This window comes from Zerene cesonia, chromosome 7 (assembly GCF_012273895.1).
Source record: "Zerene cesonia ecotype Mississippi chromosome 7, Zerene_cesonia_1.1, whole genome shotgun sequence".
NCBI classification, from domain to species: domain Eukaryota; kingdom Metazoa; phylum Arthropoda; class Insecta; order Lepidoptera; family Pieridae; genus Zerene; species Zerene cesonia.
In genome coordinates, this window is record NC_052108.1 from 4,491,513 (window position 1) to 4,509,524 (window position 18,012).

At 32.2% G+C, this 18,012-nt stretch overlaps 2 protein-coding genes across 2 annotated transcripts in view; one reads left to right on the forward strand and one right to left on the reverse strand.

Annotated features, from left to right (window-relative positions):
* The first annotated feature begins 3,776 nt into the window (after positions 1-3,776).
* The window catches only part of LOC119840721 (BAI1-associated protein 3), a 49,282-nt gene continuing 35,046 nt past the window's right edge, over positions 3,777-18,012 (forward strand). The window contains exons 1-4 of the mRNA XM_038367434.1: positions 3,777-4,020; positions 5,606-5,807; positions 14,461-14,653; positions 16,375-16,594. Of these exons, the coding sequence (XP_038223362.1) occupies positions 3,867-4,020; positions 5,606-5,807; positions 14,461-14,653; positions 16,375-16,594 (769 nt within the window). The 5' untranslated portion in view covers positions 3,777-3,866. The remainder of the gene's footprint in view (positions 4,021-5,605; positions 5,808-14,460; positions 14,654-16,374; positions 16,595-18,012) is intronic.
* Positions 4,122-4,833, reverse strand: LOC119840718 (cuticle protein 16.5-like). Its single transcript, XM_038367432.1, has one exon. The coding sequence runs from the start codon at positions 4,773-4,775 to the stop codon at positions 4,212-4,214; it is 564 nt and encodes a 187-aa protein (XP_038223360.1). The 5' UTR covers positions 4,776-4,833; the 3' UTR covers positions 4,122-4,211.

The window sequence follows — 18,012 nt, forward strand, 5'->3', positions numbered from 1 at the left end:
ATTTTATTTATTGCTAATCAACAAATGTCTGAAACTGTCAAAGTCTGTTTGTTTTAAATCGTTATTTTTTGCAACAGCTTGTTCATGGTGAAAATGGTGCTTGCGAGAAATTAGTCTTTCTTAGAATATTTATAAAATTTCACGAATATCTTATTTTTGGACTTTATAATTATGATTTCCAAAAAGTAAATCTGACGAGTTTAAGGCAAAAACGGCTCATTTAACGTTGTAGAAATTCGCGTAGAAAGCTTTGCATTAAAGAGTATTATGTAAGCAATTACTTCGTTACAACGGTGAAAAATAATAAAAAATGAAAAATGGTATTTCTGATCGAAAGATTTTGTACTGATTAGATTTTTTTGTACAGCTTTTGCCTTAGATTAGATACGATACGTATTTTTAGTAGTAAGTAGTAGGTACGTATTTCAAATTTTATATACAGTGAAAGTAGGAATTTTATCGATCAATTTGGTCATTGGTGATAGTTAAAATAATGAAGGCCTTATTGGTCCTGAATCATATTGGTAGTTTTATTTGAACACCGATCAGTGCAATAATGTGACCGACATATTGATATATGATGTACTAGCTGCGCCCCGCGGTTTCACCCGTGTAAGTATGTATCCCGTCGGAACATCTGGATAAAAAGTTGCATATGTGTTACTCCAGTTGTCCAGCTATCTACATATCAAATTTCATTGCAATCGGTTCCGTAGTTTCTGTGTGAAAGAGTAACAAACATACATACAGATACACATACATCTATCCTAACAAACTTTCGCATTTATAATATTAGTAGGATAGGATAGGATAGGATAGGATTTATTGTATATTATTAATGTATTAAAAAAACGAAAAGGAGAGTGCACATTTTTTTGTTTACACTATTTGATTTTTGTGTTATATGTTCCAAAAATTTTAATAAATAATCAAATTAGTACCTACCTTATTTACCTTAGGAGTTTTTATAGATGTGGCCGCCCCGAGGGACTCCCTTTAAGAAATGTTTTTTTAAGTTATCGTTGCAAAGGTTTAATCTCAATATTATCTTCATTAAAATGCCATTCGACAATCACTACCTGAAATATTTAGTCATATAATATACAGTGGTATTGCTTTATATAGATTGGTATATGAGGTGATAAGTCTTAATGAATCCGCGGGAATGTTTACTTTCGCAACACAACACTGTAGGGCGTAGTTCACAGACACTTTTTGACGTCGCTTATTGATTTAGGCTTGGTTGGAACTTTTGGATACGTGACTTAACCTTTTAGTCATTATACTAAAATGTTTGTTAAACGACTTCATTTGTTTCTGCTCCAGTACGCGCATAATAATAGAAACTACTTTGATCCATCTTATCCAACGATCTAGCTATTTATTGGAATGAATGAATTCGAATAAGTATGTGTCAGTCATTCTATTTAGTATAGATAATTCACTAATTATCTATACTTAGTATGTGTGTGTTGTGTTATTTAATCCAATTATTTCAGTTATAATGGCTGATTGCCATATTGATAAGGTCTGGGGTAATGTGTTAAAGGTTTGACCACGAAAGTCGCACACACATTTGATTTGTATTTGGAAATATATGAGCATTCCCGCTTATTTTTATATAGGACTAGATACTCGTCCTGGCTTCGCCCGGATATCAAGATTCCTGTTTTATCCCAAGGGAGCCAATCCCCAATCCCCAAGTTAGCTCATACTCAGTCTGTATACCAAAAATTAATATAAATATAAATATAAATATATCCTTTTTGATGTGAACTTTTAAATTTGTTTCTTAACTTAAATAGTAAAATAACATATATCATACTCTACAATAATACATGGAATAATTTAATAAAAACAAATAAACGTTTAAAAGTTGTAATTTTCCTAAGGTAATTTAACAGGCATATTATTTGTAGCATGTACTTTCTGTTTGTTCCACAGTTTGGAGTACCTTGTTATGATACTCGGAAGTGCTTATAAGGTCCTTAATGCCGCAACATGAAAGAAAGCAAAAAAAAAGTCGTTTTTTAAGTTATAAGAACACAATTAGTTTATAAGCATTGAAAACGTTACGATTGAAAAGACGAATACATATTTCATCGTTGAGGGGTAATTGTTTATTTATAATCAGTTATGGTACCTTATTACTCTACTGTTACCAAGTATTTCAAACCAGAAGTAAGGAATATTTTATATAATTACCACAATAATATATTAAAACGTGTGTGATTTAAATTTCTATAGAATGATTATTATTCATCCACAATTCTCAAATAATTTTACTTGTCATTTAGGATAGGGAAGTCAAAAAGTATTATATCAATAAGGTATATTTAAGATCTTTGGAAAAATCAAAATTTGTTGACCTTTTATCCTTGGCGAAGTTATTGCACAAGTAGGGTCGAAGAGGACTATGACGATTTAGAAGACTGAATATTCTTTTGTCATTTCATATGTATCCTCTCGAATATTAATTTTGTCTTCATTCAATGACTAGTACCCATACTTAAGATTTAATTGCTACAGATAATATAATACTATATAACTGGGAATGATCGGATATTATATTAAAAATGATTGCATGTACTTTTGTTGTTGCCTGCAGTCTTTGGTATTTTTTGTTTCTTACAGAATTTTTAATCTAGTTAGGGAAATAATTTTACTGTTTAGTCTAGGTAAAGAGTTATACATCTTTTATGCATATAAATATACAACTGCATTCACATATGCATGACATGCGTTCAATAGTAGTTTATGAGTGCTTAATAAAAAATGTTATTGTAAACCTTTTTTTATTAAATTGCATAGGGCAATAAAAACGATGATAAAGTTTGAAACATGATTAAGAGATTTAACACATCATATTATGTAAACGAATTAGGATTGTGTCTAACATTGTAATTTACGCAAAGCCTCGTGCGAGCAAGGAGTAATAGTTATGTTCTGGGAATTAGGGAAGGTTTCAATGGGTCTGTTCGTAAAATTATTTGGGCAGCAACCCAGTTTAAAGGGTCATAGGAAAACAAAGCGTAGCTAATCAAATAGCGCCAGTGGTCGGCGAAATGAATAGACTGTCAGCCATATACCAATATTGCTAGCATGAGATTAAAGTAACAAACTCGCCTACTTCGAGACTAAACGGATTTACTGCTAGTTTCAGTTCATATTGCCTTATTTTAAGCTTTTGATAAGGTTAATGTCTATACGTAAGTTTAAGTTTCTATATCTCTTATTTTAAGGAAATCCCAACAATATTTTTTTATAGTTATGTGAACTGCATAAATTGCGTATTGCTTTTGGTAAATCCTTACTAATATTACAAATATTTGTTTATTTGTGTGCTTGTACATTTCGAATCAATCACATGATTTCTGTATTTGGTTTGAGTCTGACAAGCTGGAAGAGAGTAATATAGGCTAATTTTAACCGCAGTGAAGTCTCATTAGCATGGGAATTTCCGTTGGCTACGCGGGCTAAGCTAAGCCGCGTGCGGAAAACTAGCTTTACTATAATTTGTCATACTCATCATAGATCATAATATTTTTATAAATATTACTTGTTATTTATGTACAAAGGATAACATGTAGGTAAAATTTCTATATTAGGTACACAAAGCGATGTTGGCAAGAGGCTTACATCGGAAAGCTTTTAGATATTAAAATAAATATCTAGAGCGTTCCGTTTTACGAAATACTTTACGAATTGTAATTGGATTGTTGCAATTTATGTTTGATTATTTCCTTCTTTTCAGGTGCGTTGGGGTTTTGGCTTTGGACTCAATAATGACACATTGACATTAAGTGTTGTGTTCAAAAGTGAATATTCGGAACTAAATTGTGACTAATGAGTTTACTGGTGTCGCAATGAGTTTTCTGTCGTCGTTGAGCCAATATGTGGCGGGCGTGGCCGACAGCGTGGCCGGCCTGGCCCTCTCTCCGCGCCGGGTACCTCCGTCGCGGCATAGATCCGCTGAAGAATCTCAGCAACAACCGCAATCCTCAGCAGCAACTATGAGAGGTATTGTTTCTAACTTTCATTATATTAAAAATGTTTGTAAAAAAGTAGGTATGTATAAAAGCGATATATTAATTTAAATGTAAAGAAAAGACAAAAAATTTATGTAAAATTTTATTTACATTATTTTTACAAACCCAAAAATTGATTTCTTGTGACTTTTGTTATGACATTCCGTAGTTATTGGAATGCGTTCATTTTTTGATGAATTGAGTGTAAGCGTAAGGTCCGGACGAGATGTAAGGAGTTGAGACTATGGTTGCGGCAGGGTAACTAGAGTAGCTAGGGTAGCTGGAGTAGGTGGACACCAAAGGAGCAGAGTAGGAGGCTGGGGCGATGAAGGAGGCCGGCGCGGCGATCAGGGGAGCGGAGCGCTTCTTGATCAAGTGAGCGGTGGAGTAGACGGGCGCGGAGTGCACGAGCGGCGCGCCGTAGGTGGCGATGGGAGCGGCGCCGTATGTGGCGAACGGAGCGGAGTACGTGCTCACAAGGGGAGCGCCAAAGCTGGAGTACGAGGTGGCAACAGGGGCGAGGAAGCCGGGCGAGCGCTTCTTGATGAGATGCGTGTAGCCGTAGTTGGAGTAAGCTACAGGTGAAGAGTACACGACGGGAGCGGTATTGATGTAGCCGCTAGCCGTGCTGTAAGTCGTCACAGCGGGAGCGATTCCAGTGGAGTATGTTAGTTGAGGTCTGATGAGCAGGTCCGGTGACGCCGCCGCGACTGCGATAAAGGCACAAACTACTATGAACTTGAACATGTTGGAATATGTTGCTTCAACGAACAATTGTTGATTGATGCTAGACGCAAATCTGAAATCAGTATTTATAGTAAGCATTGATAAAAAAATAAATTTGTTCTTGTTAAGAAAACCGGTGTAGAAAGGTACTGATATTTACACTAGAAGGCCGACGAGTAAGCTGTTCATCAAAAGACAAAGGATTAATTGCTCTTATTCTGTCACTGGCTTAAAGTTTTCATTTCCGTGTTATCTTACTACGGAGACGTATTTATTATTTGCACATTAAAAGTTTAATGGATTTAAACTGATGTTGAGTTATTAATGCGTATTATTATTGTGTGATATATTTATTCCAAAATACTATAAAAGTAAACAGTTTAACTCAAAAAATTATTTGCTTAAAATAAAGTATTTATTAATTTTATTTTCGCGCTGGAGAAACGAAGATCTAAAGCGTTTCTTTACATAACATTTATCTAGACTTCTAGGGTATCTGCCAAGAACACGTTGAGTGTCGTAGACTTTACTATCCTTGATTTTACAAACATATCACGTTCCTTATACAATTTTGTGTGCATATCGCGATATGCAGCAAAGATAAACCACCTTACAATTTTGTTTTTAAGCTTATACTAATGAATAATATTCATTGAAATATATTTTGAAATGGATCTAAATTATCAATTGGAGGAGAAATAACAATTTATATTCCATTTTAAGTTTTATTATGTTTGTGTCATCATATTTTAAAGATTCTTAATTATTTGAAGCAAAAATAATTTCCTTTTCACAGATAAACTACTATCGAAACCACAATAACTTATTTAAATTATGATATTGTTCACTAGGCTTTCCACGGGTTCTCCCAACTGAGGGTGCATCAGCTCTAAACGCAAGACGTCGGACCTTAGACTGTCTGGCACCAGCCACACCCCCACGCCGTGGAGGTTCCCTGCGTGTCCCCCGAAATCTACCTCCAGAGAAGCCCACGATGGCATTTTGCAAACGTCGACTGTCATGGCCGGAAGTTGATAACACGGTTAACTCTGGGTAAGTAATTATAAGAGTATGCTTGTAGTAGTTACAGCCTTCGTATCACTTGTGAGAATCATGGCTAATATCTACTAGTTGGAGACTGCGTCTGCACTCACACAGCGATTGCGGCAGCATTCAACCCCGGGTTGAATAACTGCCTATGTTGTTGAACAATATATGAACAATCTTGATTATAGTATTCTGCTTGTGTATGTACTTACTTACAAAATTCCATACAAATAAGATGTTCTTTCTCTGTTTTATTTTTTGTATTTATAGTACATATGTAGTATGAATAACTTTCAAATTAAATTCGCGCTATGCAAAATAATCATTACAAAGCATCCAATTATTTATATATAATATTTTCATATATTTAGAAAAGTCAGTAATTATCACATTATAAAGGTCACGAATAAAATGTTTACCCTACTCAAAAATAATTACTCGAACGAAAACCCTTTTATCAAAATTATACGCGAATGCTTGATATAGGTAAAGGTTTTCATATGATCATTAAACAAGAATTTATCACATAGCAGATTGACTTTCTCTTGAGAAAAAATTATACAATGTGTTGGTTACACAATGCTGAATAATAAATCAATAGATATTTAGAATGTCTATACTTGCTCATCGGCAAATTTTTATGATAACAACAAGTGTCAATTTAGTATTGTTACTTGTACAGTATTACATTATCTGTGGTATTATTGAACGGAAACCACATTGTGCTATTATCATAAATAACAAGGGAATTGGGAATCAATGATGCTTAATAGCAATATGTCAATGACAGCCTTGTTGTGGTCCGCGAGCAGCTAATGAAATTGTAAATTAGTACATTGACATATAGAATTGTCGTGAATTGAATTTTCGTATGCTTAATTTTACAAGATTAGATATTTTCATGAGACACGTCTTTCTTAAAATCATATAATAGAATTTATAAAAAAAATTGTCGATTTCAACCACAAAAAAAAAAGAAAATTAAATTGATATAAATAACTATAAAATCTATCTAGTTATCTATTGCAAGCAATGTAACGACGGAGTTCTGAGGCTATATCGTTATGTACAAAATTTCGTATCTTTCTTCGTCGCCGTTGAGGGGTGCCATATTCCACCTTCTGACTCAATCTATCATAAGATCAGTTAAATAATATCCGATTATTGAATTTAACTTGGAAACCGAAAAATGGGTCAAATTTACTTCTTAGATATTATTCAATGTGAATTAGTTGGTTCTTCCTCGATTTCTATCAGTTTCCATCATTAGATGCTGACTAAAACACTTATTAAATGAAGATTTATTAAATCGAATCACAATAGCCATTCACTTTAAGAAAAACGCATTAATACCTATACATAATGCGCTATATAAAACATGTTCGGGAAACCTATAATTATATTTAAATGATTGCAATAAATATTGAACAATACAATTTGCCTCAATGTAAACAATAAATTGAATATTTAATTTAGGTAATGAGTATCGATAAACAATGTAGGTGTAGTATGGAGAGCCGGCGGTCTCCCACTGCTAGATGAGTTCATTTATCAACAGGGGCTTCATCCAATCGAATAGGATATTTGATTAAAACTCCGGGTGCCTATTGCCTGTTTGTGTACCCAAGCCAACTAAATTTCATCAATTTTTATCAGAATGAGCAAGTTGCTTTAAGAAATAAATTACGATTGGCCTCATTTCCTGATTGTAAATTAAAAAATAAGATATTTTTTAAATAGCCGTTACGATATTTATACCGACATTTCTGAAGAATGTCAATAAAAGCATTTTAATGTTCAAAATGGTATTGATTAATTTTGAAAGTTGTATAAATATGAAAAATACTCTAGATTACATAATATTGTGATTATGTTTTATATATATAATATGATTATCAACTCCTTTAATAAGAGAAAGGTACTTATATGGCAAGTTTATGTCTTATCAGTTGTTTTATTTATTTGATTAAACGTATTAAATGAAAAATAGACTTCTTATCTTTTTGCATCTATTTTGGGGAAATCTTTCGCAAACTCTTCACGATTTATAAGTAAAATAAGTAAGTCATAGACCGTATGTAAATAATAAATAACTAGTTTTCTATTCGCGGCTTCGTCCGTGTGGTCAAAGGAATTACTACATTGGAATGAGATGTTATATGACATACGTATAGTTACTGACTTACATAACGACATAAACATAGTAAAATTCACGATATAAAATCTGTTTCTAAAACCTAAATAAATTAAAATCTTAATAAAAACCAAAGAAGTGTAAGTACTTATATCCAATATCTACACTAATATTATAAAGAGGAAAACTTTGTTTGGTTGTTATGAATAGGCTCAAAAACTACTGGACCGATTTTAAAAATTCTTTCACCTTTCGAAAGCTACATTATCCACGAGTAACATAGACTATATTTTATTTTGGAAAAAATAGGGTTCCGTAACATATCCTATAAACACCTATAAAGCTGAAGGGTTAGTTAGTTCGTTTGATATTATTTAAACTCAAATATATAACTCTAATCGCAATAATTCAGATATTCAACTGGACAGCTATATTTTATAAAGCTGAAGAGTTTGTTCGTTTGTTTGTTTGAACGTCCTAATCTCAGGAACTACTGGTTCGTTTTGAATTCTTTCAGTTTTAGATGCCCTACAATAAAAGTATTGAGGGAGAATTTAGGCTTTATATGTACCACGGGCGAAGCCGGGGCGAACAGCTAGTCATTAATATAATATTGTTTCATTATACATGATAATTTAAAATATTTATTAATATTATAAATGCGAGAGCAACTCTGTTCGTTCCTCTATCCATCTCATCTTCACGCGTAGATCTCTGAACAGATTTGGTTATTTTTGGCTTGGGAAAGGACAAGACAAGAGGAAAGGTGACGTGTTATCCCGGAAAACCCACGGGAATGGGAACTGTATGAATTTTCCATAGACTACGCGGAAGAATCCTCGGGCGACTTATTAGTTATACTTAATAAAATAGAATTAAAAGTTAAAAAATCCCCACCCAGTCTGTTGGCCAACTTTTATTTGAACATTTTAATAGTACTAATCAAACCCTTTCATTTGATACCAACATTGAGGGAGTTGAGAAGAAATACTAATACGACATCTAATAGCGACTGTCATCTTTGACGGATTTTCATCTAACATAGCTAAGATCCGACACAATGTATTTAAAGCGGTCCATTCGTTTGCGACTTACAATACTACAGACATACACTTACAAAACACAGGAATACAGTCATCAACGTTATGCTTATTATAAAACTCCCTTGCGCCAGGGGTTAATAATTCTTGGAGAAGTATTTATTTTAGCATGAAATAATATCCTTCAGTGCTCCAACTAACAAGTGTTATTATGGAGGCAACAAGTCTATATTTAACCTCCACGTGAAATTCAATTACTGCGCTCTTGATACAGGTTATCTATTTACTGAGGTAGCCAATATTCAATTATCAGCATATTCAATTACCATTTACCATTTATGTATTAAATTTTCTAATATAACTATCGGTCTAGACGTCTTAGCAACGATTTTATGGCACCTACAGACTTCGTAGGCAGTATGACTATTTGAATAAAAATATAATTATGTTTTTTTCGCTGAACTCTACCCACTCTAACGTATCATACTGTTATAAAAACGTGTCAGGATCGAAAAACGACACGATATTCTCTATGCTCAGTGACGGAACGATCTAGTGGGCCTTATACTATTCAATACAAAGAATTGTTTTTTTACCTGATACCTTCCTGTAACGGTCTTAGTTTTTAGGATACGTTGTGGTGAGTCCTTTACGTCCAATCGTGAATCTTTACATATAAAGAATTAAATAAGCTATGTGTCTATATGAGTTAATTTAAATTTTTATTAAAAAAAAGAGTTAATTTACAATTACTTCATAGTTTTTGAAGTTTGGTAAACAATCCTTTATTTATTTTATCTCTGGCGCAAAAATATAGACCATTATACTTCATCAAACTCTACTATTTACATAAAAATTTCCACTATACCATGTTACATGGATTTCACATCGATCGGAAAAATTTTCGCAATTACTTTGACGACATTTCATGAAAATAGACTTGAAATTCAATTGCTTCTTGACATTTCACCTAGGATCTGTAGCACCCACACCTTTCAGACTTTAAAACAACTCACTCTTGAGCTTATTGGAATAGACTCAACTAAAACTTATAGATAAAGGGGTAGTAATTTGAGTTCAAAAATTATGTAAGAAAATACTGAGTAACTAAAACGATGGAATTGCATCTTTTGTATCTTTTTATTCTGTAATTAGCAATTGCAATAAGATACAGCGAATAGTACGTGTCAATTAATATAGTAATAAAATTACGTGTAGGGAGAGGTCGGTGCCGGGGACGTATGTCGAGAACATTCAACAGGTCGCTCCATGACCTACTTACACCGATGCTTTTATATTCCCCACACTCACAACAACATTATCTATACATGGGAAAATGCGTGACTATGCGAATTTTACTTCTTAGCAGCTAATGGAAAGGTGTCTTTACAGGAAAAGTGTTATAGAATACGCCAAAAAGGCGAACTCTGAGGACTTTTACCAGTGACATTTACAGATGGATTCTAAAAAAGGAAATATTTGTATCTTTTTTAGCTAATACAGAATGCACGCACCTATGACTACCTACATTTCGAATGCATTTTAAAGATTGGTAAGGTATGATGTTACTAATAATAAATTTGGTTTATATGTCAAAACTGATTTTAATGGCGAAGCGCTTGCGCGATACCTTAAAGGAAACACGAGAAATAGCCGCGGGGAAAATCAATGATATAATAATAATATTAATCATGTCTTTTTATATTATTCTATCAAAGTAATCATTCAATCTCAGTGAATAGATTGTCTAACTTTTTCTTTGAGAAAAATAATTTAATTTTGATGATAAATGGATGTTCCTATAAATGCATAATTTCTCAGTCGTAAACAAATGGGATTAGTCTAACATCTGTCCTTTATAAGAATGCTTTACTATAAGAATGATGTATGTGAATACGAATATAAAAGGACTATGAATTTTATGAAAGGAGAATATGTGGAACATTTCACAGAAAAATAATAATGGAGCTCTCATGTTTGGAATCTGAAAAATGTCTGCTATATTTATAAAGTTCTCATGTAGGTATCTCCATTACGTTCGCTTTGATAGGTTTGTATGAAATCTCGCGTAGGACGACAAAGTGCGTTGTAAAAAGATAAGTGTTCCTTGAAAATTACTGCTTCTATCATAATGAATATACTATTTGGGGTATAAGGAGTTCAATTTTTTCAATTTTCTCTCTCAAGCCTAACACTCACTGTTAAAATTTAATATTGTTTTTAGCGTATTATCATAATATTATTAATAATAATGACCAAAATCTTAATACATTAATTCTCATTAGTAACTAAACCATGATGGATGCTCTTTGTATTTATCTTGATTGCTTTCAGAAGGAAAAATAAACTTGCAAGGTCAATGCTGGATCAAGTTTATTAGAATATTAATAAAATAAATGACTATACATGATTATAACTAATTTTCCCGTAAGTTGTTCCCGAGTGTTTTTTCAAGATATATTTATTACTCTACTCACAAATTGTTTTAATATCCGACGTTCAAATTCGACAGTTATATATTTTTTATGGTTTTGTTACTCCATGACTCCTTGGATTTTCAACCAAAAAATTTACATAAATTAACGATTTACTCGTTGATTAAATAATTCACAAAAGAGTAGGTAAGCAAAACCCTTAGTAAAACAATATGAAACGTTATTCCTATTAAAAACTCATCCATTAATTGACGTCGTAGCGTGGCAAAAGGAGTGGCGGATTTTTACTCTAAATTGTCATCTATCTTCATTTGTCTGTATTCTGTCTGCCCAGACACATGAAGATAATCAATAGAACATATAAACGTATTTTCATGCAATGCAACATACAGAAGAATAGGTTTAATTGAGAAATGTTATTAAACACGAATTTATAAATGAATTTTGTTATAGAAATATCGATACAACGGATTTAAATTATTTTTTTAGGGAACGTCGGTTAAAATGAATCTGGGCGGATATCTCTGTAAATTCTATAGGAAAATGTCAAAGATTGGGATGATACTCTTCTAAAAATACTGGTAGCCCATGTAAAATTTATAATACAGTAATTTATATTGTAACGAAACGCTTATTACACGCGTGACTGAACCTGAGTAGTTTTGTGGGAAGGTTTGTTTATTGACGGCTCAGTAGACCAGGAGCCCTTTGTATCTGTTTTATACCCTTACCCTTGAGAGCACACACGATTTTGAAATAAGAGGTTATTCTATTTAATAATAAAAAAAACTGATAAACCTTCTTAGTTTTAAATAACAGTAAGGAAGTACGGACTGCACATTTCACTTGCAATATCGTACTAGAAAGATCGCTTTTAGATTCGATTTTAGGCTATTAAAAATAAGACGAACTTATTTGCACTAAATACTTGACTTTCTAAAAAATATAGGTTTAAGGTATATAATACTTTCTTTCCGAATTTCTACGGATATCGTTGATACCAATATGGAATGTTCCAGATTTCGATTACTAAAAGTCGGCAAAAAATGCCTATCAGACTGAACAATGTTTGCTAAGACCTCATTCCTATAGATGTTATAGCGTAGCCGGGCTCTTGGAGTTCCCTGTCTGATGTTTCAGATCTTTAAATTTTTGCTATTACTTTATACACTTTAAAATATATTATATTTATTATTTTAATGCTCATCAAGTGTAAAATTTTCGTTAGGGCACAATTTTATTTATATTTATTTATATAGTTTTAGGTGGTCTGTTGCAGTTCTGCACCGGGTGTTCCGGTTTCCGAAATAAATTATAGCTTAAGCTTAATTTGCCCAGACTTAATATTTATACAAAAAATAACATTAAAAACCGTCCCGTAGTTCTGGAGGTTAGCATGTACAAACAAATAGGCAAACAGACACAACTTTTCTTTTGGGTTCCTGCTGTTAAACTGTTAACCCCCTTCCATTATTTCCTTTACTGATGGATTTATACTGCAACATTATGTGTAAAAATTGTAAAAATTCACTCTTCATGGTGATAACAGTTATTGAAAATGATAATTTAACAGGATTCTTACATAAAAAATACTTATTGTAAAAAATAAACAGACTATTATATTATGTGACTATACATACTATACCTCAAGTATTGCTTGTTCAAGATAATTGAATGTTTATAAAGGGATGACCATTCTTAAATGCCTTTGTAGCAAATAAATCAAAGTAGGGCTATTATTCAAAGACATTTTGTACGGTATTCCATATTATACAATTAAGTAATTAGAATTTGAAAACCGAAACTTCGCTTTCACGGTATAAGTGTCGGTTTTCCTTTTCGAGTCCCTTATTTTGCTTGAAACTTCGCGTCACTCAATGAACTCTACATTGACTGACATTAATTTCAGCGTTAAAATATTATTGACAACACCGTAATATTACATTTAATGCTTGTTTTCCGCCCGTGAATTCGCCCGCGTGGTTAAAGGAAATTCCCCTGGGAATGAGTTATTTCACCGCGGTAAAAAACGACCTAGTCACCGTCTAGTTTCCTAATTATCTTCGAACATAAAGATCATACCATTAAATCACTCTGCTGCGACGTAAAACGTAGACAAACCAATAAATAAAAAACAAACAAGTCTAAAATATTAGTAAGGATAAAATTTAGTAACAGTAACAACAACAAATTCAAACAGATTCTGTAAGAGCGCATCGCCAACATACTGTTTAGCAGTTTGGCGAAATTTTTGTAAAATGAACTAATATTGTATACTTATAACATAAATAAAAATATATGTAAATCTTAAAAATATACTTCCGATTTAAAGCTGATGTACATACTATTATAGAGGTTTTATGAAATTAATAATTCGACTCAAGAATTCCAAACCTAGCATATTAAATGTATCTTGGAAAATGTGTATAGAGCTGAAGCCGAAACGTACATTATATTTATGGAAACCTTTTATTTCTACTTCTCACTGAAAATTAATATTTATATATTACTATTCGTTAAACGTATGTACATACAGTTGTTGAAATAATATTATAACGACAAATAACTAAATTGAGATTCTGGAAACCCGTAAAACAATTAAACAATAGAGAAATGTGATAACAATTTTATTATATATAACATATAATATTGGAAATGTTTTGTTGTGAAAATTTCATTTGTTCAAACAACATTTCTCCATAAACAAGAATGCTTTTTCTCAGACCAAATGGTATATTCAATATGCAGATTAATAAAAGATGAAAGGAAAGCATTTTTTTATGTACAGAAAAGGTACACTTTTCCTTCAAACATACATGAAAGTCTACTAATTTGATTTTATTTTTTCAATTGAGGCTCTAATGATCCTAATTTCTTTTCTTCGGTTTTTTTCAAGTTCATTAGCAAATAGCTATTATAAATATAATCAAAAGCATTTTACTTGTAGTGTATTTGTATTGTGTCAACTCATTTAAATGATATTTGCTTTGCGTAGTTTAACATTTGTAATTTATGTAGGAACTTATGAAATGAAAATTTCTGAATACCAGGGTTCAAGATACAGATGGTTCATATTTTGAAAGCTTCACTGCTCTGTCTTGGCGTCAAGAGAACAGGCGGCTTGCTGCCTTACGACTGGCTGAGGCGCGCGCAGAACGTCCACCACCAGCTCCGCAAGATCTTGGTCTACCGAGTGTTTCTGCTCAACTGTCACATAAAGAACATGAACATCTATATACTGAGGTAGCGTATCATTTACATGTTGTTGTAGACTACGGCCAGAGTTTTATCGGTATTTAAGAAAAGCATTTTCTATTTCTCACTAATGGATCCTTATTACCATTGATCAAATATGTATTTATAAATTCGATTTGATACAACCCTATTTGATCAATGTTAATAGTGATCCTGGAATCCTGGAGGACACCTACTAAAAAGATTAAAATATCCACCTTTCACCGAATCAAGCATTATAGGTGACCTAATATAAAGGATTGCAAATATTATGTTTAAACTGGACCTTTTGGTGGATTTATGCTTATTTACCTTGATAAAAATAATAATTGAGAAACGCGGTCTGAAATGAATAGTTGTCGTTTCTTAATTTTCTTTTATTTTTACCAGCATTCCCGAGACAAAATCCAAAACAATAATACATACCGAAATTTATCGACTTAAATACCGAAATTTGTTTTTCAAAAAACCAATTACTTAGATTTTCGATCCACTAGAACGAATGAAAAATATTCTTTTTGATTGGTTTTATTAATTATAATTGAAACGTTCTAGTGTCAATAATTATTATTTAATAATATTTTAAATTAGTCATGCGTTGCTGTGGCTGAATATTAATTAAAAATATTGAGATTATAAATTATTGGCATTCATCGAAATAAAAACTATTATAAGTTGGACCAAATTACACATAAAATACCAAATTTCATCAAAATCGGTTGAGTTGGTGAAGAGTTCATTGGGAACATACATCATAACACTTAATAACCACATATTAAGTAATCATAATTATCAACTTCATTTAATTATAATATTTTTTAATGTCGTACACATTTACATTGATCAATTATATCGGTGCTACCATAATATGTATTACTATTTATTGTATGTTTTTATATAACCGACTCCATAAATCAAATTTTAAACTTTTCAAGGATCGGTGGCAATACAATGATTTCGTAAGTTAATGTTATTATCCTGATTAAGACGGCAAGATTAAATAATTTTGTTAAGTTTATCATTAAATAACGTTTTTTATTTTTTTCTATTTTTATGTGAATTTATTGAGTTTACTCTGCATATCGTACATTTGTCGAGATGGAATTTATATTATATTCATACCCAATGTCTAAAAATAAAAGGTTTTTACACGCTTTTTATTGTAGGAAATGTTTCTGGATTCTATAAATGACAAATTAAAATAATGTCTTCATTCATAATGAAATTCTTGAATACAAATTGTATACAAACATTTTAATTTAAACAGATGCAACTCAGCGCTCGAAAACGAGCAAAAAGCAAGTTTCCTACTGTGACGAGCAGAATTTCTCCAGTAAATAGCATAATACAAATTCTCCGGGTTAAGGTGTTACTGGAAGAGTGTAAAATGGAGCTTTCATAAATTCCTGTCATCTTTCAAATAAATTTCTCCCCTTTCTAGGAGTTCAAGTAGTACAAAAATGCGGCCAATATTTACCAATATTTAGAATTACGACAGCTTGTTGTTGATATAAAAGTGGTAATTAACTTCCATGTGTACATATTTCATGCTTAAATTACCTTTTCTGTTTTCCTTACATTAGTTTTCAACAAAAAAAAAGGTAACATTTGGAAGACGCTACGTTACGTTCTGCGTTCTTGATAAATTCTTTCTCGTCTGTGAACTGTCTGTTAAATGATTATGACAGTTTTTATATTCCTTATTACAGTATATAAATCTTCTTGTTTAGGTACTTTACTGCATAGAAAATGCTGTAGGGGCACCAGCGCCCGATGGACAGTTTGCGGCTTATAAGGAAGAGGTGATCGAGTACGCCCGCCGGGCTTTCAAAGTGTCTCCAGAAGTACACGCCAGGGCTTTGCGCGCTGCAGGGAGCGAACGCCCGCCTACTGTAGTGTTGGGCTGCGCTGTAATGGAAGCAGATGGACTTGAAGCTAAGGACGCTAATGGTTAGTTTATTTTGTAGTTTGTAGTGTTTTGTTTTTCAAATCACAGACTATACAAGAACAGGCAGGTCTATAAATTGTTATTAATACATTCTCACAATTAACAAAATTTTTGAGTATTATTTTTTGTTTAATTATTAATATTTTTAAATATGTGATGTGTTTAACCTTAAAGAGATCTAGGTAGTTTGTGGAACATAATATGATATAAGGAAGGGTAGTATAACACCAGGACAAGGCAATGCCAAGCGATAAGCAAGGCAAAACCAAGGATAAAGGAATAGAAAAGAAATTTTATGTAATAAAATATAATTTGAAGTAACAGTAAATACGGTGATTATCCTTAATTTGTTATAATAATTTCTTTACATACATACTTCTAAGAAAATACAAGAAAAAACTCTTCTAGCGATTATGATTAATTGCGAGAAAGAGGTGAAACGTTCCAGAAGGTCACAGACTACTTTTCTGCTACGAAAACAAAATTTTAACGTGATCTAGGGGGTGGAAATATTACGTATGACAAGCGAGTGTCGCACGATAACGTGAAATGCATGCGAGCGAGTTAGTAGAATATGAAACATACCAAAATTATGTTTACTCATAATAAATTTGCATTATTGGGTTTGTTATATCAGATCATTCACTGTACTATGAATTTATTCACTGCGATTTCTCATATTAAGTTACGTATTAAGCGAGTAGAAGTTCTATTTTATAAGCACTAATTAGAAATGCTCGTAATTCAATACTTCGCTCGCTAATTGTTGCTGCAGGGTTCTAACGCTGTAACAAGACAAATTTCGTTTTAATATAGAATGTTAGTTTTCCTTTTGAAAAGGTTTATATATAAGGTGTTCATAAATAAATAATGGATACCTATATCTACTTAGGTAATGTAATATGAATCATTAAACAATGCGCTGCCTTAGTCTTGTTTTTAAACAGTTAATAACAATAATAAATCTCATCTATCAAGCAATGTTAATTTTCTATCAATATAGGTATCATTGTACGCTTCAGTCCATGTTCAGTCTATAAATCTCGAAACCTGATTTATCCATGGGTGTAACGCGATTATCCCGATGAATATGGCAATAATTTTTCAAACTTCGCCAGCCTTCGGCGACAGAAGCCAGTAATGCGTGTAAATTCCCTTGGCACTCTTACCCCCGTATTTTTGTGTTATGGTTCAAGTTCATAAATAGATATAACAATTTTATAAATGTAGACTTTTGTATCAAGGTGTTTTAAAGGACTAGTGAATATGTAATAAAACTGAAATAATATCTTATTAATATTATAATCCCTGCTACTAATATTATAAATGCGAAAGTTTGTAAGGATGTGTGTGTGTTTGTTACTTATTATGTTGTTTTTTCACGCATAAATTACTGCACCGATTGCAATAAAATTTGGTA

Coding starts and splice junctions, on each gene's coding strand:
- LOC119840718 (XM_038367432.1), bottom strand. CDS start 4,775: ATGTTCAAGTTCATAGTAGTTTGTGCCTTTATCGCAGTCGCGGCGGCG.